Genomic DNA, 25,148 nt, shown 5'->3' with positions numbered 1-25,148 from the left:
TAAGCGAAACCCACTGAGTCCTACATTTCCCATAATGTAGCATTTTTGTCCACAATATTCAGATGAAATTTGTAGCACAAGTTATTCTGTTTTTGTATTTTGTCGACTTCAAGCTGAGGTATTTTCTCAGGCTTTAGAAAGATGATAGATTTAGATTATACTGTTTAATCTCTTAACATTAAACATTTTTTTGGAATTTTTATCACTCGCTAAATAAAATAACAAAGCAGAAGAACTGTAAGGCCAAGATTGAACAGACTGTGGCCAAGACTGGTGTACAGCACAAGACTTCACTTGAAAAGTTGCATCTTCTAGTTTCTGAAAAGTGCTTGTTTAGCATGTGGCTAAAATAAGATAAGATCAACTTTATTCACCCCGGAGGAAATTATTTTGCCAGATTACAATACAATAAACAATAAAAAAAAGTTCAGTGGAATATATGCAACTACACAGAGGTTAGTAGTAAAATAGAAATAAAGAATGAAAATGCTGAATACACTTCATAGTGAGCAAATTTTAGAGTGCAAATTGAAGAAAGACAACATTAGATCTCATGAGGTGGTGCTCTGCTTCCTGATAATCTGAATAATGTCCATTATTTTCAGTTATTGTAGTTTGTGTGTGTTTGAGATCAGAGAGAAGAACATCTGTCAAGTTTCCCCTTAGTGTTTCTGATGCAACCCCAAACTGAAATCTGTGTGTTGATGTGTGCAGGTACAAGCAGCTGCTGCAGAGGAAGGGGGAGCTGGAAGAGCTGGAGAAGAACCTGAAGGAGCAGCAGGAAAAGATGGCACTGGAGAACCAAACCCACCAGGCCACAGCTGACCAGTGCAAACAGCTCAAAGAGGAAAACGACCGGTCAGATACACCGCTGTCAAGAGCTTTTATGTTAGACACGATGAATACATGTTAACAAAGCTGCTGACCTCCGCATGTGTCTCCTCAGGCTGAACACCACGTACCGTCAGCTGGTGAAGGACAACGAGAGCCTCCAGCTGGACCATAAGAACATAAAGACTCAGCTGAACAGCGCCAAGCTGGACCAGACCAAGCTGGAGGCCGAGTTCTCCAAACTGAAGGAGCAGTACCAGCAGCTGGACATCACCTCCACCAAGCTCACCAACCAGTGTGAGGTGAGGACAACCCCCTCTGTTCTCTGCATTTGGGGGTTTCCCGTAGTTTATGTCCCAGCTGTAAATCCAGCTGTCTTTAGCTGATCCTCCTCATTTTGATTTAGCGTATTAGCTCATCATAAGCCAGCTGTGTTTACGCAGGTTTATCCCTCTTAGTTGATCATATTTGTTCCTGAGGCAAGTGTCCTGGTGTCTCTTTAACATCTGTGTGTGTTTGTGTTAGTTGTTGAGCCAGCTTAAGGGAAACCTGGAGGAGGAGAACCGTCACCTGTTGGACCAGATCCAGACTCTGATGCTGCAGAATCGCACACTGCTGGAGCAGACGATGGAGAGCAAGGACCTGTTCCACGTCGAGCAAAGACAATACATGTAAACCCCTGATAGTACACCTTTTCTTTACAACAAGCAGTAAATATGTTGTCTGAATCAGCTGCTGTCTGCAAATATTCCATTCATCTGCATTCAGATTGCAGATTGTATGCATTCTTGTTTGTTTTACTGGACTATATTTCCTTTTTCCAACCTTCAGAGACAAACTGAATGAACTGAGGAGACAGAAGGAGAAGCTGGAGGAGAAGATCATGGACCAGTACAAGTTCTACGACCCGTCACCTCCTCGGAGGTAAACAGCAGCTTCATCCAGCAAAATAACTTAAAAAATAGTTCACCTAAAACACAAGAGAAATGAAGTTATTTTGTTTAAATGGCATTGTTGTAGCACCTTAATGGCTCACGTGTGAATCAGAACAATTTGCTTGCTGGGAATGCTAGAAAACACTGCAGCCTGGGGAGCGGATGCATCAAATATTTATAGTCTGCAGAGCAGTAAACAGCTGTATGCTGCAACATTTTTCACCTCGAGTATCATCAGAAGGATTCAGAGGTTGAAATAAAGCCTTTAAGCACACAGAACAAGTCAGACAGTTAGAATACATCATTTTTATGTCGGTATGTATTGATTTTCCATCCTGTTTTCTTTTGTTCTTCATGGCATCCTGCTCTCTCTTGTCTTTTCTTTACAGGCGTGGCAACTGGATCACTCTGAAGATGAGGAAGCTGATCAAGCCGAAGAGCCGGGAGAGGATGCGCTCGCTCACGCTGACTCCGTCTCGTTCGGAGTCCGGCGACGGTTTTCTGGTGTTTCCCCCGGACAGCCAGGACAGTTCGTCTATCGGCTCTGGTTCCAACTCGCTGGACGACACGCTGTCACACAAGAGGAGCAGCAGTGAGTAGAAAGAAAACACATGTACATAAGTGACTAAATGAACCACCCAACAAAGGAAGCTGTGACAGGATGTAAATGCAAATTAATGATGCTTTTGTACTCAGAAAGTGACACAACGTGCTGCTGTGTGTGTGTGGGTTTGGATGTTTGAGTGTTTGAATGAATTTTTCCTTTTCCCCCTAATTGCTCCTTTGCTTCTTTATCTCTCTGCAAAGGGAGGAGAGGGCAGCAGCCTCATGCCCAAGTTCAGGGCTCGTCCAATGGTATGCCGCGGACGGGGAGGGTGGGCGGGGCATATGACCCCACTGTCACGTCTCTCAGGGCATGTTTTCGTGAGTCCATTGTCGTGTCACTGAGCTGTCGTAGAGGCTACGGTGGAGCTGCACAGCACCACAGGGTTGACTCTGAAAACAGCACCTGGTTAGAGGACTTTATTATGTTTGAAACGACATGAAGTGCACTTTGTCTTATTTTATTGGCTGTGGTTATAAAAAAAAAAACCCACAGACAGTTACTTTAACTCCTAAGAGCAATATCTGTTTATATAATTATCAACATTACGTTTCAATGGAAAGCTCCACCAGTTTTATATGTGAAAATCTGTAAGCAATTTCTGGCCATTTTTTGCTCCTGTAGCTCTTTTTTTTATGCTGCCACATATAGTAGAAGTAGAAAGAGCTCAAAAATCTCTTTTGTAAAGTATAACAAAGTTGTAATGCCATAAATCATAAAATGAGAAGAAAAAATGAGTTTTTTTTGGAAAATTTATTTCAAACAATTGAAAAAACTTGAATCCAGAAGTGCAGGTTTTTCCAGTTGTCCACAGACGTTACCTGTACTGGAAATAATAGAAGCTCCCCCAGCCACAGACATTTTAATTCTTAGTTTTTATATGTGTTATCTTTGGCACATTTGCAAATGAGAAATGTAAGATGTAATGATTTTATTTGAATATTGTGATTCCAAGTATAGATTTAGTTATTAATTTTATTTATGGTAATGTATGTCTCACATGATTATTTCCCTTGAAAAGTTGAAAATCCAACAATTTTATCAGTTTCTGGCTGACAGAAGGTGTCATTCGGGCATTTTTTAAAAAGATAACATACCTTTTTGTTGTTCAGAGGCTTAATGGTGATCAGGTATTAACTTAAAAATCAAGTGCACCTCATGTTGTTCAGATTCTGGAAAAAAAACTTAAATTTTGTTCCAGGTCTGCTTCATTAACTTCCTCCTTTAGCATGTTTAAGCTCTTTAGCTCTTCTACATGTTAACCTCCTGATCTGTGCAGTTCACCTGTAAATGAGAAAGAAACGCCCTCTAACGTAGCATCACGGCTATTAAAAGGTGCAATGCATTGTCGCTCCTTTCCAGGTTGTTACTCAGTTACATTTATTTTACTTAAAATACAGCAATTTCGAGCTAAAATATGTGAAAAATCAAGATGCTAGTCAGAGTGTACCAATATAAAACATTTATTTTTTATTACATTCAACACTGCAAGAGAAAGAAAACACAGATTTTTAACTTCTAAAAACATGACAACATCTGTGCCAGAGAAATTACAGACAAGTTTGCATCAAACAGTTTTCAGCTTCTTATTCTTTGTGTTTTTTTTTTTTTTTTAATCTCTGTGCTGGAAAGACTCTAATCGTTCCTGCTGCTGTTGAACTTTCCCCTTTTCACTCTCCTGATTGCACCCTTTAATACTCTTCGTCCTGTGTGTCTCATCTCGGTATGGTAATGTGTCGACAGTCGTGTTGTTGTGTACAGCGTGTAATGCTTTCACACCAGTTTTTAATGTAGCGGTCAGGACCATTACCATGAGTGTGTTGATGGAACGAGTGTGTGTGTGTTTGAATATTGGGTTTCTGTTTTGTATTTGTTCGAATAATGTGTTTTTGTACAGAAAAGTCTGCCCTTAAAAAGTATTATTCGGGTTTGGAAAGGTCAGTGGGAGGCATTTCAGTCCATTTAAAGACAGATATTTTGTTTTAAAGTTATAATTTATGAACAATGCTGGTAGAAATAAGTGGTGCTGAATACATATTTCAGATTTCTGCACATTTTTTCAGCTCCCTTAACTTTGTCTTGCATTGTTAATATTTTTGTAACTGTTTCCATGCATTTGTGTAGATTGGAATCCCTTAGACTGGATCTTTGCAGTGATACGACCCACCTGTTTTTAAATCATATATTCTAGTGGTTGTGTCTATTGCATTGTTGTCTGTTGTCCAGCTCTCTCTCTACATCTCTTCCTCCGTTTGTGACAACGTTAACCACATCCCTCTGTTCTGCCCTTCTTTTTTTTTCCTTTGTTTTCTCTTCCTCGACGTCCCTCGGGCTCGTTTCTGTCGCTCTCTCTCTCCCCTGTCTGTCTCTCTATCTGTCTATCCGCCTGTCTGTCTGTCTGTCTCTGGCTACGCTCTGACAGCTATAAAAAGGTTGCCTTTCATGAGGAACAGATCCAAGGACAAAGACAAGGCCAAGGCCATCTACCGGCGCTCCATGTGTAAGACCTCCGTTAGCCGCCACGCTAGCCTTCCTCATCCTCCTCCTCCTCCTCGCTGTCACGCTGGGAGAAACAAAGAAGGAGCAGTCACTGATGTCAGGGTGCTTTCAGCTACAGCAGCCCTATTACATATTTAACGCTCACTTCGAAGAGACGTCTGCACAAGATTCAAGTTTCAAATTTCCTGCTGTATCTGGTGACATCAGTGACCTTTCCTCGTAGTTTTTCCTAGTCATTCCCACACCTCCATCACCTCCTCCGCCCTGCCGCCTCCACTCTCTCCTGTAGAGTCTTTGTTAGCTCTCACCAGTGTAGCATCACTTTAGAGTATCACAAACTTCACTGACTTTGTCTAAAAATGAGCAAAGTGCTATGAAAGCAGGGATTTCCTCTGTCTCTTGTAGTGTGATGCCGTTTGATTTCCATCTCCAGACCAAAGCGTATCTTTCCATTTTGGTCAGGACATGAATCCAATGGGCGACTTATCGGGCAGCTTTGTCGTGTGCTCTGTGGTTTCATTTTGTTTGTGGATGAAAGGCTCGGTGTGTGCGTTTGTGTGTGAGTCCAGGTGAGACGCTGCTGGTTCGCCTTTCATTTGATTGCAGCATGTCATAAAAAGTCATCAACCGCCTGATCGACGCTCGCACTCACCATGGAGGACTTGAAATGGAGCCTTTGTTCTCTGTTTCTGACTCTCTGTCTCTCTTCGTCTGTCAGAGCACTGCATTTCAGATCTTATTCTGCTGACATGGATTTATCGCTGCTGCTGCTGCTGCTGCTGCTCAGAGCAGCTCTGCATGCCGTCATGCTTCTCCACCGCCGCACACGACTCACAGTGCATAAAGACAGACGGCCGTGTCCTAAAGTGTCTGGCTGAGACGGGCCAGGATGACCAGCTGCCGTCTTTATGCACTTTAATGTTTTTATTTATAACACTGTTCGCCTGCATGTGTCTTGAGTTGCCAAAGGTTTCAATTTGTTTTGTGCTACAGGATGAATTTATTAGTAAATACTGAGGCCATATCCACACGTACATGGGTAGTTTTCCATGCATTTTGGCTTTTTGTCCACATGCAAGAAGGGATATGGGTCTTTCAGTGTCAATATCAAGGCAGATTATTGGTAATCAAGACCCTATATTTGGAACATTAACTGTACTTTTTTAACAGCATGTGGTAGCAGAGAACTTGTCATTCATAACTAGGCTTCTTCATTAATAAGGGTGACTATAACTGAATGTGAAACAGGAATAGTAGTGATTAAATTAGGACGATCTCCTCTGTTTATGTTTTATCAACTGAGAGTAATCAGTTTGTCTGCTGCTGTTCTTCTCTATTTTCTTAATCTTTCACTGTTCTACCACTTGTATTGCTCACTAAGGTCCATATCTGATAGCATTATTAATTCTTGTTTTCCAGACTTCCAGGTTAATCTCTGGCAGCCTTCTAACTTGGCTGCTTGCTGTTAGCCTTAACCACTGTGATAGGAGCTAATTTCCTATTTTAAGGCAGCAGCTTGTGTTTCTTGTTCAGTTTCTTCAGTCCCTGCATAAGAGACATTTTGGAGACAGCATCAGACCTGAAGTAAAGCATTTAATTTATCAATAATCACTCAATAAATATACTGATGTCAGTAATCTTAAAAATGCCAAATATCAGCCGCAGTAATCGCAGAGCTGAGGGATGTCTGTCTCTAATGCAAACACTGTTTTCAGTCACTGTGGAGATATTCTGAAACTCTCCAGAGTCCATAAAGAAGAGCCACTTAATTCACAGCCTTCTATTGTGCCAACAGAAGCATTTCAACACCACTGTGTCAGAGTGAAAGTCAACAAAGACGTGAGGCAAACGCATACGTTCAACTTAAACCCAGTGTCCAGTTATCATTGAATAACTGGTTGAACAGGATTTCAAATCTAATGGATATTTGTAGCTTTACTTTTATACATTTGTCCTTGCAAGAGTTTTTTTTTATTAACTCTTAACCAACGATTTATCCAACACAATGTCAGAAACACAGCAAAATACACCTTTCTTCAAGTTACAGAGCTAAAGGTACATCTTTGACTCTACATGAAGACAGTAGTGCTGAAAGGCTAATCTGTTTGCACAATATAAGTCTGCGAATAAAGATCCAGTTGTCCTGTTTTCTACTCTTGAAATTTTCTGTCCTTGAGCTGAGTAGCATCTAATTCAGCTGCATTTTGCTGAAAGATTTCTACTGTATTCAGGAACTCTGCAGCCTTTTCTGTTTACATGAGGAGATTTTGTGCAGTGACATGTCCAAAATAGAGCTGCTGAAAAAACTTTTTACATGTAAACACATACATGTAGAGTTCCTTTTCCACTGTATTGAGGATCAGAGGCATCACAGTCAGTCCGGACATATCGTCCTCTTTTTCCTCAATGCACCATTGCTGTTAACCTTTCAGAACTGGCTGTAACTTTTTTTTCATGCTTCTGATTGGCTAACATGTCTCTAGGGTTATAGCGCCTGTTGTTATCAGTTGTGTTTACATGTGGACAGAGATATTTTTTGAGACTAAAGATGGAAAACCCCCTTTTCAATAAATTACCTGTGTATGTGTGGACAAGTCCTGAGTTACATCTTGTGTCTAGTTTGATTAGGAGCTTAAGATTTCCATGCTAACTGTGAGAGTTGAGCTTTGGTCCTCATGAGGCTACTAGTTTAGGCCCTTATGAAGAAGAAAAAACACTAATTAGACAAGTAGTTCTCCAGTCTTAAGGATTTCTTTAGCAACTAGGTCATTTCAGACAATTTTTCATCCCCTTTATTATGGCTAAAAGGATACAAAATGTCTGGCAAAAAAAAGCAGTGAGCTACAACTTCTGGGCTGCAGCTCGTTGTGAGATGAGACGTATAAAGTGTCTAATTCAGTTCTTGTTCTTATTTCCGTCCCTCCATCCGCCCCTTCAGCCATGAACGACCTGCTGCAGACCATGGCGGTGGCCGGTGGTCCCGGGGCTCAGTGGGCCGGCAGCACCGAGAATCTAGACGGCGTTGAAGCCGGAGACGCCGGCATGACGGGCAGCAGCAGACGCAGCGGGCAGCGCATGAAGGAGCTCGCCTTTTCCACCAACGCCATCGACTGTGCTGCTCTCACGCTGCCCAGCGCAGGACACAGCAGAGCAAAACTCCGACTGCAGGTCAAAGGTTGGGACGCTGGTTTGATTGGCTGGTTGCTTCTTTTTCAGCATCAATTCCTTTATTATGTGGACTAGATTAATTTGAACGGTAGCTGCTGAATTTGCTTCAGCGTCATTCTCCTCTGTATCTCCACAGACAACGCCTCCTCTGAGGACGTTGCTGGCTCAGATGACCCCAAGAGTCAAGGTAAGACTTGACATGACACCGACATTTACATGTGTCACATGCAGTGAAAAGGTGTAGCAGCCTCTCAGCACCAACCAGGAATCTGAAGGCCCTTCAAAGGAGAACAGACCCTAAAAGGAGGTCATGTCCTCAGCGGTCCCCCTGCTAATCTTCGGGCTGCCCTCTTGCACTTCCATTAAACCTAATCTACAGTTGGGGAAGCAATTTTATAGAGAGCAAACCAGAGAGAGATCAGCCTCCACTGAAAGAAGGATTGACTCTAATTCAGGCGTTAGGACGGTATCCAGGGCAGTTAATCTGCAGCCGGGCGATGACTCCTCACTTCTGTGCTGCTCTGACGTAGATGACCCAGTTGTTAAACAGCCACCAAACTACTGACACACATTCCCATCACTTATGCTACGTCTACACCTTAAAGCCATACGTTTTCGATTGCATATTGCTTCTTTTACAGTTAAACTTCTGCAGTATGTTAGCACTCTGTTTAACCTGACTTTTAATGACCCTTTGTTGCCCCACATGGTCATTAAACTGGTTCTGCAGGACGCTGTTGCAGCATTAGTGCCTCGTTTCCATTCTACCTCGCTGATGAGTTCCCAGAATTCACTTGTAAAATGAAATATGTTGCTGTGAGACTCATTTCCTGGTTCATTCCAGTAATGGCTGGATGAAATATACCTCCAGTCTGACTCATAATGTATCAGCTATTAGGTCATCTTCTGGAGATGTTATTTGCACAGTCACTAATGGTGGTTTGAGATATCTATTGATTTGTTTTAAAGCAGCTTTTATGCTCTGTGTTTTAAAGAAGTGCAAAATACTAAACTCTGCTTGTTTTGCACAGTAGTGAGCAGTGCAGTGTCCCTTCAAACATGTCTCCATCTGGGTGTGTTGCATTGTGTGTATATGTGTGTGTTTCATCAGGCCTGCTGGCTTTGTGTCCGTCCCCTGTTGAGCCGAGTGTTATGCGCAGAGTGCCCTGTAACATCTGTAGTAAGTGACTATTACTCGGCACTGGAGATCACTCTGGGTCACAAATAATGGGCTGGTTTCCTAGACATAGTAGCTGATACCGATCAGTAGTCTAGAGATTCATTTTAAATTCTGATTTGGTGCCATGCATGTCCTGAAAACCAGTTTGAGATGATTTCACGGTCACTGGTTTCCAGTTGAAGCTTTGCCTGTGGAAGCAGGAAATAGCAAGGTCACACTGCCATCACTGCTTTCCTTTCTTTGTCCTCCTGCTTCTCAGTTTCACATTTCTTCTCTCACCTTGTCGTCCTGTGTTCCCAGTATCGTCTCTATCAGTTCCCCCTTTTCCCTAAAGTGGCTCGGTCCTTGTGTTTAGGTGTTTCTGGCCTCCCTGTTGGTAGTTTCTTTGTTTTTCGGTTGGACATATTGTAGCTGCAGCCTGGCTCTGAGCCACCTTTCCTGCCCCTCTGCCTGGCATGTGCCATCTGCTGCCCCAGCGGGAGACGTTCTGTTAGTGTGCAGCTACGTGCTACTCCTTGTGTTAGTGCATGTCGGTTGTGGGTACATGTATATGAATCCTAACTGTGTGTATGTGTTGTGCGTCTTCCCTCTCGTCCCTCACCCAGCCTCCAGACCCTCCAGTCTCCATAGCAACAGGACCACCAGTAGCAATAGTAACAATAACTCCCACCTCACTTCTCCTCTGGAGGGCAAAGGTATGCTTCTCCTTCCTGTAACCCTCTTCCTCCACCTCTGTGTCTGTCTTCTAACTCCTCTAGGTTCCTCTGTGTCTTTATCTCTTTCTTTCAACCCTTTAATCAGACCTGTTTTAATGTAATCTCCTGTGAAAATTTGATGAAGTTAGGGTTTCTTTTTTTCTCCTCTCTATGGAACAGGACATTTAATGTTCAGAATCAATGTTTTCCTCTCTTTTGTTTTACTGGTTTTACAGACATTGATTTAATTAGCAAGTGGGACATACACACCTTTTGTGCATCGTAGCATAAAAAAGAAAAAAATTCGTAATAGGTTTTGATTTATTTATAATTCACTGATGATTGACTTTTTATCACTTTTCCTTGTTTCTGTCATTTTTAAATGAACAATGGGTGGAGAGTGTAACTGAGCAGATAAATAAATGAGCAGGGATCTGTAACCCATTTCAGAAATAAGCTTAGATCTCATCCTGCAAACGAGGTCCAATCAAAAAGTTTGCTCTTATAAAAAGGAAACAGTACCTGATTTACATTTGAATACCATTTCCATTGAGTAGTCACTGTGTGCAGCGGTACACTGCTCCCAGTGCTCCTGCTACGTTTGGTGTACTCCCAGGAAGTTCCAATCTATCATCCACTCTATCAAAACAGAAAAACTTCAACTTGAATTTCATTTTGCTAAAGAGGAAGAAGTCACAGACAAATTTGGGTGTTTAGTTGGTACGGCCAAAAAACGTTGCCATCATTTAGTGCCACAGTTTAGGCTGTTTGTGCTGAATGTTCTCTCTAGGACACCTCAGAACGTTACAATAGAACTCTGCTTTGACAGTCTGATCCTGAGGGAGGAAATCATGATGCACAGCCTCGTGAATGTAGAATTGTCAAGCATGTTCTTGGTGTGCTCCTGACCTGACACACCTTCGCAGTGGAAGAACCAGCTGTCCACAAGAACAAAGAAGCACCGTCTTTTTTTACTGATCTGACACATCTTCTTTGCTTTTAGAGGCTGCTGGATCTTCCACTGCAAACATGACAGTTGACTCTTTCTGAATCAACCTGTTGAGATCTGTTCACCGTGGACCTGCTTAAGTATGGTCCACGGTGAAATCAGAAATATGCACCTGCAAGTGGTCACAAAAACGCTAGAAACACAGATCCTGATGATTGAAACTGTGAATTGTGAGAGTTACAACTCATATCTGTTCCCTGCACATGAAGGTGTCATGCTCTGTTCTCACAACAGGAACAGGACTCTACACCACCACCTAAATCTCTTTTTAATCAACCTGATTTACTCTATGTTCTTAAAATGTGGGGAAATTGAATCAATACTAATATGTGTCTAGCAGTGATTGATAACATCAATAAATCAATCAAGGTCTTGGACTACTTTTCTCCATCGTCTGATCCTGGCTTCCACCTCTAACAGGCACGTTGAACGGCAGCCTCAGCAGACCTCACAGTGAGAGCAGCGGTGAGTTCAGCCTGAGTCTGGACCAGGAGGTCTGGTCCAGCAGCGGCAGCAGCCCCGTCCAGCAGCCCACCTCCTCCCGGTCCTCCCACCAGAGCCCCCTGCAGCTGCGCCGGTCTCTGGACCCGTCCAGCGCCGCCGGCAGCCCCGGACAGACCCAGATCAGGAAGACAGGATCTCCAGGCAGCGAGGTGCTTTCACTTCAGCAGTTCTTGGATGAGGGTATTGACCCTGCAGAGGTAAGGCCTCTGACTCGGTTGTAAATGACGTTTATGTCAGTAGCTGTTGTGATGTTATTATAGATTATGAAGATTATTTTCCCTTTTATCAATCAGTTTAGGATCAATTCTGAGCAGGAACTAACCATTTTATGAGCTATTAATCTCATTGTCTTCTTATATATCTGTTCACTTCATAGTTTCCCAAAAAGGCCATGGTGATGTCCTAAAATTGCTGGCCTTCCAAAACTGAAAGATATTTGTTTTTTTGCTTTAAAAAGAAACTGGAACCGGAGAACCTGGCATTTTTGTTTAAAAAAGTTACTTTTCAAGACACATCGGGGTATTAAACATGATCAATCCATTAAGATTTTTGATACTGTGCGATGGTTTAACTGTTGTGTTTGTTTGTTCTGCAGTCTGGCAGTCAGGAGAACCTCACTGTAGACTCTCCTCGCCTCTCCACCTCTTCTGACCACGGGCCGAAGGAACGTACTTCCACAAAGGGTCGAGGAATATTACGCTCATCCAGTGGGAGAGCAGCACCCGTCAGCAGTGATCGCCCTCCCAGGTCTTCGGCACAACCGGGGCGGCCGACGCTCCGGAAGGCCGAAAGCACCCGTGTGAAAGGCTCGGCCCCGATCCGCTCCAGCTTGTCCTCGCAGGCTAAAGCGACGTCCGTCTCCGAGCGCCTGGACTCGGCCTCCTCCACGCTGCCCCGGGCCAGCAGCGTTATCTCCACCGCCGAGGGCACCACGAGACGCACCAGCATCCACGACATGCTGTCCAAGGACAACCGGCAGCCCGTGTCCGTCGACGCTTCTCCTCCCGTTGCTTCCACCAAGGCTGGGGTTCGCTCCCAGCCGACACCCAGTGAGTACCACCCCAACAGCACCAACCTAAAGGGACCCTTTACCACCACCAACACCACCCCTCTGCCCAAGTCACACAGCTTACCCTGCCATAGCTTGGAGGACCCCGACCTCTCCACCCTCGAGTCTTTCCTCGGCCCGTCCTTCACTGTAGAGTCCGTGTTCATGGACTCCATCTTTAGCGAGTCTGCAGGCAAAAACCTCCCCTTCCTGTCTCTTAACCCCACCTTAGTCAGCAACATCAGCGGGCCTCCTGTTACTAATAAGACCCACCCTGCTCCCGTCCCCAACCACATTTCCACCCTAAACCCTCACAGCCAGTCAAATGGCCAGGTGAGATCCAGCTCAGCCAGCCTGACAGAGTATAACGAGGGTGTCGATGCCAGTCGGGTGAATAATTCGGACCCGTCACTGAGCCCAGAGGAGAACCAGTCTCTGTGGTACGAGTATGGCTGTGTGTGAATAACAGGGAGGTTTCTGGCTCGCTGATCTCGATACTCAACTCGACTAAAAGAGGAGACGGAAAGAGAACAAATCCTTCTCCTCTGCATGTATTTATCAGAGCACTATCTATCTCTGTGTGGTGTCGTTCCTTTCTGTTTGCCATGGTGCTGACTGCTGGTTTATTTTTCCTTTTCTGTTCTGTGAGGTGGGACTTTGATGAATGTTCTTCCATCCAGAAGCTTTTTGCCATATTATTGTTTCCTCATCACTAAACTATTATCTGCTGTAGGGGGTTTATGCATCACATACAATATAGTATTTCTGTTTTAATATTAACTTAGTCAAGAATTGAATTTCATACGAGGCCAAAACACGCTGAGAGTCAGTGAATGCATCACCTGGATCTGTCAAAAATAGCTGCCTCTGATAAAAAGCAAAGCATCGTGGGGCTTTAGAGCAGCGATTTCTCACATTAAAGTCTTAAAATGTGCCAGATAATAGATTCACTTTCCACTTTTTGATTGTTTTGTTGTTTTGATGTTTGGGAAAATCCTTTTTTTTCCCCACTGTTTCTGAGTTGCATGGCTTTGTTCTGTCTCAGTCCGACCTGAAATGCACATTTTGATTGCTGTGATCAAAATGGTTATCTTCTTTTTGTTTTTATTGATGGTGTGTACTGTGTTTGCTTTATTGTACATTTGATACCTTTTCCTGTATTTTCTTTTTTATATATATATATATATATATATATATATATATATATATATATATATATTAACTGGAGCATTTTTGCTTTGATGGGATGTGATCTGGTGGATCTGAACTGACCTCTGGTGGCTGGTGACAAAATGATGAAGCTTCATTCCCAAAATGATCCGAGAGACGTTTTTAGGTGGATTAGAGGAAGTTGACAGAGAGGGCAATAGAAAACAGTGTGAACACGGTGGGTTTTTTAGTTTTAAACACTGGGGAGGAACATTTTGGGGGAAATATTTGTGATTTTTCTGACTGATATTGTGATTTGAATATTCACTGTGTGATAGATGTATGGAGCGACTCACACAAGGAGGATGGCATGAAATTGTAAAACTACTGACAACGGTTTTAACTGCAGGTCAACTGTGCTGCATAATACATGTCCTAAATTGCTGCCAATGTGATTTTCTAATTGCATTGTTTCAGATTGCAGTTTTGCTTGAAGTCGGTTCATTACTTGGGCAGTTTTTGGTGGCTATTTAAGGAGTGAATATTGCAAGTTGAAAACAGTTGCAGATTGTTTTGTGAATGAAGCTACCATCATCTCTTTTGACATTTGAAAACCTTTATTTACTCGTCTTGATGCACCACAACTTGAGAACGGATAGTGATTGACTTAGACTGACAGGATCTTGTACAGACTGTAATCATTAAGTTATAATCAAAGACGAGCACTACTTCCTGTGCCAATACTTTGTAGAACCGCTGCAGCGCCTAGATCCTTATTTATTTCTGCCTTTGTACTCTCTAGTTGCTGTTTTTTGAAGTTGCTTGATGTGTATTTATCTTGACCCCACAGTGCACGCAGGTAAAATGGAAAATGCTGTTGTCACTCTGCAGATGTAACACAAACGTTGCCTTTGTCCTACAGATGTGGAGGGCAGAAAGTCTAAAAGCAGGAGCGGGGAGCCTCAGCAGAGTTGCTGAGCGCTGCCCCCCCCCCACCCTCGTCTGTCTGCTACCATGCAGTGAGCGCGTGGTGAGTGAAGAGGGGAGGGGGGGGTGTCAGTCCTGTCTCCATGGGAACCCAAAACATGGTGTAACAGATGTCGTCCATCCTGCTGTGCACTTCTCGCCTCCCCTGCTTCTCTAAGCTCTCCGAAAGCCTCCTACCCTCCCTCACCGTCCTGTCCGTCCCCTCACCGTCCCCTCACTGTCCCCTCAGTGTCCCCTCAGTTTCCCCAAGCTGCCAAACGGGCCTGATGGGACCCGGCCTGCATGGCATATGGGCCGCTTTATCGTGTTAGTCTGAGTGGATGAACGCTTTGCTTGCCTTTTTTTTAATTGTCCCTAAATCCCCCCAACAAGAGGACCATTTCCCTCCTTTACATGCTGTTGCTGAGTGTGTCTGAACAAGTTGCTGTTTCCAGGATGCTTCTATCGTTGCTGCATGGCTTTGGTGTAGCGCTGAAATCCTTCCCCCTCTGCATGTAGATCCACGCTGGCTGCTTTCCTCTGTTCCCTCTTGTTAAATCACTGTCTTCACTGATACAACTTCTGACTTTTAACCTTCTTCTTTCTCTCTTGTTTTTTTATTTTTTTAATTTACTTTCTTCTTTCCACTCCTCTTGCTTGCTTGGGACTCAGAGAGAAAGGTGGCCTTGGAGCTGTGTGTCTGAAGCCTAGTAGAGTTAATCTGCTGAGACCGTCTACAGTGAGAAAAGATTGTATATCCCAGTTTCTTCCCTTGTTTTTTTTTTTTTTTGTCGTTTTTTTTTTTTTTTTTAACCCAGGACACTTGAGTAGAGAAAAGTGGCTTCCTTCTCTGTTTTGTTTTTCTTCCTTGAATCAAGGAAATAACATAAAAATACTAGAAAAAGTTGCAGTGACAGTAGTTTTTTTTTTTTGTTGTTGTTGTTTTCTTTTTCCGTAAAGACTGCAGTGGCAGATTGCACTGCCCTGTGTCCTTTAGATGTGCACTAGTCTCTGCAGACTAAGATTAAAGTGCCAATGTTCACACAACAGCCAAAAGGGCGATTTTAAAACCATGACTCCATTTTGGATCTTCTGCGCAACTTCAAAGTCGTGAATGGATCTTTGGATACGGACAGAACGCACAACATAACGCATGTCAGCACAAAAAACATTTCCAGCTGCTGAAGAATCACAATCTGCATGGAGCAATCAAACAGCCAATCATCCCACTTCCTTTATCCAATCAAAGAAGAGGACAGTGCTCGGCGGGAGTCTAACCCGCCAGGATGCCAAACGGACTTTGAAGCCATGACAGCTCGGTGATCGGCGCCGTCGCCTGCCGATCCTGAGCGAACGTTGTGTGATCTGAGAGAGAGACTGATGAAGGGAGTGTTCCAGGTCACCTATAAGACAGCTGGCAGCCATGAGAGACCCTGAAATACACCCACATACTGACTCATTTATCACCTTCCATCCCGCTCTGATAAGGAAAATATAACATTAAAAGCACACATCTACTTTCCTGTTTCTAAATCTGACTTGGAGTATAGGTGACCTGTGACCTGCCCGCTTTAAATACAGAACATGTGCAGATATCTGTTGTTGTGTTGAACATGATGGTGGTGACAAGACCCAGTGTTTTCCTCCTTTTCCACTTTTACATGAATCCATTTGATGTAATTAAAATTCATCAAGACTAATGTTGGCTCCTTTTTGTTTGTTTTGTACATAGAAATGTTATTTTTTTAGAACATCAGACTGTGTTTGTAGAATTAAACTAAGGTTTGGGTGAGCAGAAGAATGTTTCTTTTATCTTCTCAGTGTTAAATTAAACACTTTGACTCGTTTTAGCTCCTGGAAGATCATCCTACTTTGTCAATACTGTCAGTGAGAGTGAGCTACAAGTTTATTAGGGGCTCCTTGTTATTTAACTACTGCTCTGATACAACAGTGCTGCACTAAATCGCACTTTCATTGTGTTCTAAGGCTCTGTTTGTGCTGAAACTGTTTTAGAGAAATGTTGGCGGCTGCAGTTTGTGTTTATGAATTGTATTTTCTGGTGATGGAAAGTAAGTATATTTACTCAAACACTGCCGTTTGTTGTGATACTTCACTTGGGTATTTTAAGTTTGTTGCTTACTTCTACTACACTGCATGTCAGAGGGAAGTAGTGTTGTAGTTAGGCTATTCAAATCAGAATTTGTAAACTATGAGCAGGTTATCCAAAAATTTAAACTTCCGTATAATATATATAAAGCCAAAACTACCTCAGCATTGGTGAGTTGCAACATTAAAATGCTGTTCATTAGTAATATTTTGCAAGTTGTAACAATATCAGCCTAATAGAGTAATCTGGACTTGATAGGGGAATCATTTAACTTCTATATACTGGTGAATTTTCCCCTCGCATACCTAATATGCAAGACTTTGACTTGAAAAAGAGTATTTCTACAAAGTGCTATTTAAATTCAAGGATTCAAGGATATTTATTGCCATTGCATTTCTGCAACAAAATTTGGTTGGCACTAACAAAAAATAAAAACATTTCATTCATCCAATCTCCAGGAACCATCCTGTAAAAGAACCTCCTAGAACCCTCTTCCCTCTCTCTACCTGTCAGTCTTATTCCTCTGTTAGCTGAGATGTGATGCAGCTGCTGCTGGTGTCTGTATAGGGAGGATTATTATGGTTTCCACCCTTAAACAACCTTGAGTTTAGGGTTTTCAGTACAATTAGTTGTTACATTATAAGGACATAAGAATGTGCTGCGGCAATGTGTTGTGTGTGTGAAAACACTCTTTGTACTGGTGTGTGTGTGCATGTGTGTGTGTGTGTGTGCAGCTGTAGCTTTCCAGCCTGACCTGTGTGTATCCATCATGTATTTAACCCTTCAGAGCCTGGGGTTAATGCTCTCTCTCTACTCAGGTTAACACAACTCATACATTAATTACACAACAAATGGTTATTAATATCAATATTGCATTACTCATATGTGACATCAAGTTCAGTGTTCAGCTAGCAGTGCCTTAAAAAAATAAATCCAAACATGTCCTTGTCTCAGTCTGATCCAGTTCTTCTCTAAGATGAGGAAGTCAGGGTTCCCGCAGATCCTTAAAAAGTCTTAAAAGGCATTGAATTCATGAATCTAAAAACAAGGCCTTAATTGGCATTAAAATGTCTTAAATCAATCTTTCAAACGTCTTAAAAATATTAACACGTGATAAGTATGATTTTATGATTGTAATTAGTCTCAAATCTCAAAATAAATGGTAATATTTATTCATTTATTTATTTAAATAATGTACAGAATTACTCTCGTGGTAACGTCGCACAATCACAATAGCGGAACCAACAAAACAGTGATGTGGTTGCGGCCGGGACTCTAAAAGCAGACGCACGTCGTTCATGTAGCAACTTTGGACCGCATGGGAAAGTGTAAATTCAACGAAAATTGGCTGTCCAACCAAGGTTTATGTTGACGGCTGAAAGCGGTAGCAGGCAGTGTGTACGAGGCGCGGTGTGTTTTGTTCTAGAAATGTTTCAAACTGGGCTCGATGGGAGTCAAGGCCGTGGAGTCACACATGAACAGCGCAAAACATAAAGCCTCAAAATGGAGCTGCCAACAAACGCTGGGTATTTCCCAGTTCTGTTCTACTCTGGTCTCCACCGTGTCTCCATCCCCAGCCCCGATAGCAACAACCGGGACCGCAGCACCGCATCTCCGGACTATGTTCGGGTGGACGTCTACACTGAAAGCACAGGTACTGGGTCTCTGAACACCGTGACACAACACCAATCATTCCAGTCAATGAGGGAGTTGGACACTTATTCCGTGCTGTGTTCCCAGACTCTGTCCACTCGTTTGCATGCGGTTCCGTCCAGACGGCCTACATCAGCAGGTTTGGATTATTCCCGGTACATTTCAGAGCAGCTTGTTGCGGATGCTAACAAGGACGCGTTTGTTTTAATGTTTGATGAGCCTCAACCAGACCATGAAAACAAAACAACTGGATCTGTATATCCGCTATTGGTGCGAAGATCACGTCCAGTCAAGATATTCAGGGTCGCAGTTGATGGGACATGGAACAGCTGAGGATTTACTGCGCCATTTCAAAGTAAGTAGGCGGCAAACATAAATTATTATGGAAGCAGAAGATTAGAAACATCATTCTGCCTCTCATGCATGTAAATGTAGCGACCAAAACTTTCAATATAATGCAGTCCACTTCAACACCACTGCAAATTATAACATCAGTAATTAAGTTCATATCTTCTCTGAAAGTGTCAATCAAAAGTGAACATTATTATATTTGTAAAGGTAGAAGTCATGGCTGTTGTATTGGATCACATTATATTGTACAAGTGTTGTTTATGTTGTTGGTCTTCAGTGGTGGACAGCAGTGAAGTACATTTACTTGAATACTGTACTTAAGTACATTTTGTGAGTATCTGTATTTTACTTGAGTATTTGGGGGTTTTTTTTGTAAACTTCTGACTTTCACTCCACTACATTTCAAAGACAAATATTGTACATTTGACTCCACTACATTTCTAGAAAGGTTGTTGTTACTTTTCGACTAAGCTTTGAAGTCAGCTGTTGTTTTTTTTTTTCTAAAATGCAGTTGGTCACATGCTGTGTTCCTCACAAAAGGAAACCGATCACAGTAGCTCCTCTCAGATGGGACTGATGTAAAAGTGGAAATACGTCATCCAGGTGCACTCTGGAACAAGAGCAAGCAAGCTCTCCCTCTGTCATTCAAACTAAAAGCTGTAATGGTGACAGCAGGAGAAAGACAAAATGAATTCTCAAGATGTTATTATAATTATTCATTATTCCAGGTAGCTTTTAAAGTTGGATTGTTTTATTGGGGTGAAAAATACCACATCATTCATGTAGATACTGCTCCTGAAGACAGAAAGAAATCTCAGTTATTTAACAGACTTGGAGATTTCCTTAGAGTTGGCTTCAATCTAATTTTAGGATGTGATTTTAATACATTTACATCAGAAATTGACAACAGCTGTCTGTTTTGTTCTTGACTGTATTTCTATGCTGAAGTTTTTATAGATGTTTCTGTAGGCTTTATGTAGCAGAGTGGTTCTACAAGCAGGTCAGTGCATCATCAGGTGCTTTCAGAGAGTTACAAGGTTCTGTAAATGCATCGTGAAAACAATACAGCGTGTATTGATATTACAATATGTACTTTGTAATTTGTACTTTTGAATACTTAAGTATTTTTTAAAGCAAGAACTCTAGTACTTTAATTCAAGTAAAATTTTGACTGAGCAACTTTCACTTGAAGTTGAGTAATATTTGACGAGGAGTATCTATACTTTGACTCAAGTACTGGGGTTGAGTACTTTGTCCACCACTGATGGTCTTTAGCTTTGACTTTTTAAAGCACTATTCCACTTTTCAAGAATATTCCACTCAATATGTACTCACCTCTATGCCGATATGAGGATGGGTGAAAATCATCAGTTCACAAAATAATCCTGGAGTTTCAGCAGAAAACAGTGTTGCAGCTAATTACAGTGAACGGTGACCACAGATAAAATGTAAAAAACAAACACAAAAGGTCTCTGCTCTCTGTGGTGGTTGATTTTATCCATGGTCATCATTCATTATAATTAGCTGCAAGGCTGTTTTCTGCTGAAACTCCAGGATTGTTTTGTGAACTGAAGATCTTCACCCATCCTCACCTGGGCATAGAGGTGAGTACATATTGAGTGGATTATTCTTGAAAAGTGGAATATCGCTTTAAGGTGTTATTATTGATATCTTTTCTGTGTCAGACTTCCATCTGTTACAAAGACAATATGCTGTATGACAGTTTGCTAAATCTATACTGGATTAATCCAGTCTGATTTTTATATGCTTCATGTGCTTCAACATTGTTTATTCTCAGGAAGGTGCCAAGGACCTGGATAGGCGTAAGCCGTTGTCCATCTCCATGGATGGACCAAACATTAATTGGAAGTTCCTGGAGCTACTGCAGCAAGAACATATTGCAACTGAAGGAATTTTGCCTGGAGGTATGGTCAAAGAAAAAAAAACCTTTTCACTGGACCAAAAAGTCATGTTTTATGTTAAAATAAACATTTGGGTAAAATTGTCCCTAACCCTATGTAATTGATGTGTTTTTTTTTTCATTTGTGTTTATTGTGAAGTTGGTCTTAAATTTAATTTCAAATGGCAATAAAAAAGTCTTAAAAAGTCTTGAATTTAACTTGCCTTAAGCTGTAGGAACCCTGACATAGTAAACTATGACGTTTTGGTTACATTTTTGACCGCATACTGAACTGTGACATTTTTTCGCCATTTTTGAACACATACTAAACTGTGATGTTTTTTGGCCATTTTTGACCACATACTATGACGTTTTTTCACCACATACTAAACTATGACGTTTTTTCACCATTTTTGACCACATACTATGACGTTTTTTCACCACATACTAAACTATGACGTTTTTTCGCCATTTTTGACCACATCCTAAACTGTTTTTGTGACATTTTTGACCAGAAGCAAAACTATGACGATTTTGTGACATTTTTGACCACATACTGAACTATGACGTTTTGTAGTAAAAGAATTTTGGCCATAGTATACTGTTGAAAAAAAAAATGCGATTTTTCAGCATGTTGTAAAAACATGCCATATGATGAAATAATGTAAAGTAGGCTGTGAAAAACACTCCAGAAAGGTTTTCTTTGAAAAAAAAATCATGAATTTTGGCGCAAAAAAAAAAACGCCTTATGTCGAAAAAAAAGGCGATTTTTCAAACATGTTGTCAAAACGTGCCATATGATGAAATAATGTAAAGGAGGGCGTGAAAAACACTCCAGAAAGGTTTTCTTTGAAAAAAAAATTGTCATGAATTTTGGCGCAAAAAAAACGCCTTACTATACTATGTCGAAAAAAAAGACGATTTTTCAAACATGTTGTAAAAACGTGCCATATGATGAAATAATGTAAAGGAGGGCGTGAAAAACACTCCAGAAAGGTTTTCTTTGAAAAAAAATCATGAATTTTGCTGCAAAAAAAACGCCTTACTATACTATGTCGAAAAAAAGAGGCCATTTTTCAAACATGTTGTCAAAACGTGCCATATGATGAAATAATGTAAAGGAGGCCTTGAAAAACACTCTCAGAAAGGTTTTCTTTGAAAAAAAAATCATCATGAATTTTGGCGCAAAAAAAACGCCTTACTATACTATGTCGAAAAAAAGGCGATTTTTCAAACATGTTGTCAAAACGTGCCATATGATGAAATAATGTAAAGGAGGGCATGAAAAACACTCCAGAAAGGTTTTCTTTGAAAAAAAAATCATCATGAATTTTGGCGCAAAAAAAACGCCTTACTATACTATGTCGAAAAAAAAGGCCATTTTTCAAACATGTTGTAAAAACGTGCCATATGATGAAATAATGTAAAGGAGGCCGTGAAAAACACTCCAGAAAGGTTTTCTTTGAAAAAAAAATCATCATGAATTTTGGCGCAAAAAAAACGCCTTACTATACTATGTCGAAAAAAAAAGGCGATTTTTCAAACATGTTGTAAAAACGTGCCATATGATGAAATAATGTAAAGGAGGCCGTGAAAAACACTCCAGAAAGGTTTTCTTTGAAAAAAAAATCATCATGAATTTTGGCGCAAAAAAAACGCCTTACTATACTATGTCGAAAAAAAAGGCGATTTTTCAAACATGTTGTAAAAACGTGCCATATGATGAAATAATGTAAAGGAGGGCGTGAAAAACACTCCAGAAAGGTTTTCTTTGAAAAAAAAATCATCATGAATTTTGGCGCAAAAAAAACGCCTTACTATACTATGTCGAAAAAAAGGCGATTTTTCAAACATGTTGTCAAAACGTGCCATATGATGAAATAATGTAAAGGAGGCCTTGAAAAACACTCCAGAAAGGTTTTCTTTGAAAAAAAAATCATCATGAATTTTGGCGCAAAAAAAACGCCTTACTATACTATGTCGAAAAAAAAGGCCATTTTTCAAACATGTTGTAAAAACGTGCCATATGATGAAATAATGTAAAGGAGGCCGTGAAAAACACTCTAGAAAGGTTTTCTTTGAAAAAAAATCATCATGAATTTTGGCGCAAAAAAAACGCCTTACTATACTATGTCGAAAAAAATAGGCCATTTTTCAAACATGTTGTAAAAACGTGCCATATGATGAAATAATGTAAAGGAGGGCTTGAAAAACACTCCAGAAAGGTTTTCTTTGAAAAAAAAATCATCATGAATTTTGGCGCAAAAAAAACGCCTTACTATACTATGTCGAAAAAAAAGGCGATTTTTCAAACATGTTGTAAAAACGTGCCATATGATGAAATAATGTAAAGGAGGCCGTGAAAAACACTCCAGAAAGGTTTTCTTTGAAAGAAAAATCGTCATGAATTTTGGCGCAAAAAAAACGCCTTACTATACTATGTCGAAAAAAAAGGCCATTTTTCAAACATGTTGTAAAAACGTGCCATATGATGAAATAATGTAAAGGAGGGCCGTGAAAAACACTCCAGAAAGGTTTTCTTTGAAAAAAAAATCGTCATGAATTTTGGCGCAAAAAAAACGCCTTACTATACTATGTCGAAAAAAAAGGCGATTTTTCAAACATGTTGTAAAAACGTGCCATATGATGAAATAATGTAAAGGAGGCCGTGAAAAACACTCCAGAAAGGTTTTCTTTGAAAAAAAATCATCATGAATTTTGCGCAAAAAAAACGCCTTACTATACTATGTCGAAAAAAAAGGCCATTTTTCAAACATGTTGTAAAAACGTGCCATATGATGAAATAATGTAAAGGAGGCCGTGAAAAACACTCCAGAAAGGTTTTCTTTGAAAAAAAAAATCGTCATGAATTTTGGCGCAAAAAAAAACGCCTTACTATACTATGTCGAAAAAAAAGGCGATTTTTCAAACATGTTGTAAAAACGTGCCATATGATGAAATAATGTAAAGGAGGCCTTGAAAAACACTCGAGAAAGGTTTTCTTTGAAAAAAAAATCATCATGAATTTTGGCGCAAAAAAAACGCCTTACTATACTATGTCGAAAAAAAAGGCCATTTTTCAAACATGTTGTAAAAACGTGCCATATGATGAAATAATGTAAAGGAGGCCGTGAAAAACACTCTAGAAAGGTTTTCTTTGAAAAAAAAATCATCATGAATTTTGGCGCAAAAAAAACGCCTTACTATACTATGTCGAAAAAAAAGGCGATTTTTCAAACATGTTGTAAAAACGTGCCATATGATGAAATAATGTAAAGGAGGCCGTGAAAAACACTCTCAGAAAGTTTTCTTTGAAAAAAAAAATCATCATGAATTTTGGCGCAAAAAAAACGCCTTACTATACTATGTCGAAAAAAAGGCCATTTTTCAAACATGTGTCAAAACGTGCCATATGATGAAATAATGTAAAGGAGGCCTTGAAAAACACTCTAGAAAGGTTTTCTTTGAAAAAAAAATCATCATGAATTTTGGCGCAAAAAAAAAAACGCCTTACTATACTATGTCGAAAAAAAAAGGCGATTTTTCAAACATGTTGTAAAAACGTGCCATATGATGAAATAATGTAAAGGAGGCCGTGAAAAACACTCCAGAAAGGTTTTCTTTGAAAAAAAAATCATCATGAATTTTGGCGCAAAAAAAATGCCTTACTATACTATGTCGAAAAAAGAGGCCATTTTTCAAACATGTTGTCAAAACGTGCCATATGATGAAATAATGTAAAGGAGGCCGTGAAAAACACTCTAGAAAGGTTTTCTTTGAAAAAGAAATCATCATGAATTTTGGCGCAAAAAAAACGCCTTACTATACTATGTTGAAAAAAGAGGCCATTTTTCAAACATGTTGTAAAAACGTGCCATATGATGAAATAATGTAAAGGAGGGCATGAAAAACACTCCAGAAAGGTTTTCTTTGAAAAAAAAATCGTCATGAATTTTGGCGCAAAAAAACGCCTTACTATACTATGTCAAAAAAAGGCGGTTTTTCAAACATGTTGTCAAAACGTGCCATATGATGAAATAATGTAAAGGAGGCCTTGAAAAACACTCCAGAAAGGTTTTCTTTGAAAAAAAATCATCATGAATTTTGGCGCAAAAAAAACGCCTTACTATACTATGTTGAAAAAAGAGGCCATTTTTCAAACATGTTGTCAAAACGTGCCATATGATGAAATAATGTAAAGGAGGGCATGAAAAACACTCCAGAAAGGTTTTCTTTGAAAAAAAAAATCATAATGAATTTTGGCGCAAAAAAAACGCCTTACTATACTATGTCGAAAAAAAAGGCGATTTTTCAAACATGTTGTCAAAACGTGCCAAATGATGAAATAATGTAAAGGAGGCCGTGAAAAACACTCGAGAAAGGTTTTCTTTGAAAAAAAAAATCATCATGAATTTTGGCGCAAAAAAAACGCCTTACTATACTATGTCGAAAAAAAAGGCGATTTTTCAAACATGTTGTCAAAACGTGCCAAATGATGAAATAATGTAAAGGAGGCCGTGAAAAACACTCGAGAAAGGTTTTCTTTGAA

At 40.5% G+C, this 25,148-nt stretch overlaps 1 protein-coding gene across 11 annotated transcripts in view; it reads left to right on the top strand.

Moving 5' to 3' along the window:
- LOC111563983 (girdin) overlaps window positions 1-16,288 on the top strand; it is a 99,258-nt gene extending 82,970 nt beyond the window's left edge. For 2 of the 11 annotated variants that reach the window (XM_055018510.1, XM_055018507.1), the window contains 13 exons: window positions 715-858; window positions 947-1,133; window positions 1,357-1,502; window positions 1,663-1,755; window positions 2,156-2,358; window positions 2,574-2,690; window positions 4,793-4,870; window positions 7,808-8,044; window positions 8,174-8,224; window positions 9,149-9,217; window positions 9,823-9,912; window positions 11,342-11,622; window positions 12,021-13,643. In XM_055018510.1, the coding sequence (XP_054874485.1) occupies window positions 715-858; window positions 947-1,133; window positions 1,357-1,502; window positions 1,663-1,755; window positions 2,156-2,358; window positions 2,574-2,690; window positions 4,793-4,870; window positions 7,808-8,044; window positions 8,174-8,224; window positions 9,149-9,217; window positions 9,823-9,912; window positions 11,342-11,622; window positions 12,021-12,935 (2,611 nt within the window). In that variant the 3' untranslated portion in view covers window positions 12,936-13,643. Of the gene's footprint in view, window positions 1-714; window positions 859-946; window positions 1,134-1,356; window positions 1,503-1,662; window positions 1,756-2,155; window positions 2,359-2,573; window positions 2,691-4,792; window positions 4,871-7,807; window positions 8,045-8,173; window positions 8,225-9,148; window positions 9,218-9,822; window positions 9,913-11,341; window positions 11,623-12,020; window positions 13,644-14,544 lie in introns of those variants that run through there. The other 9 variants (XR_008604340.1, XM_055018512.1, XM_023263290.3 and 6 more) reach the window with 9 other exon arrangements.
- The last annotated feature ends 8,860 nt before the right edge of the window (window positions 16,289-25,148 follow it).

This window comes from Amphiprion ocellaris, chromosome 16 (genome assembly GCF_022539595.1).
Source record: "Amphiprion ocellaris isolate individual 3 ecotype Okinawa chromosome 16, ASM2253959v1, whole genome shotgun sequence".
In the NCBI taxonomy this organism is placed as follows: domain Eukaryota; kingdom Metazoa; phylum Chordata; class Actinopteri; family Pomacentridae; genus Amphiprion; species Amphiprion ocellaris.
The sequence above is the reverse complement of the archived record's forward strand: the minus strand, read 5'-3'. Positions and strand labels throughout refer to the sequence as shown.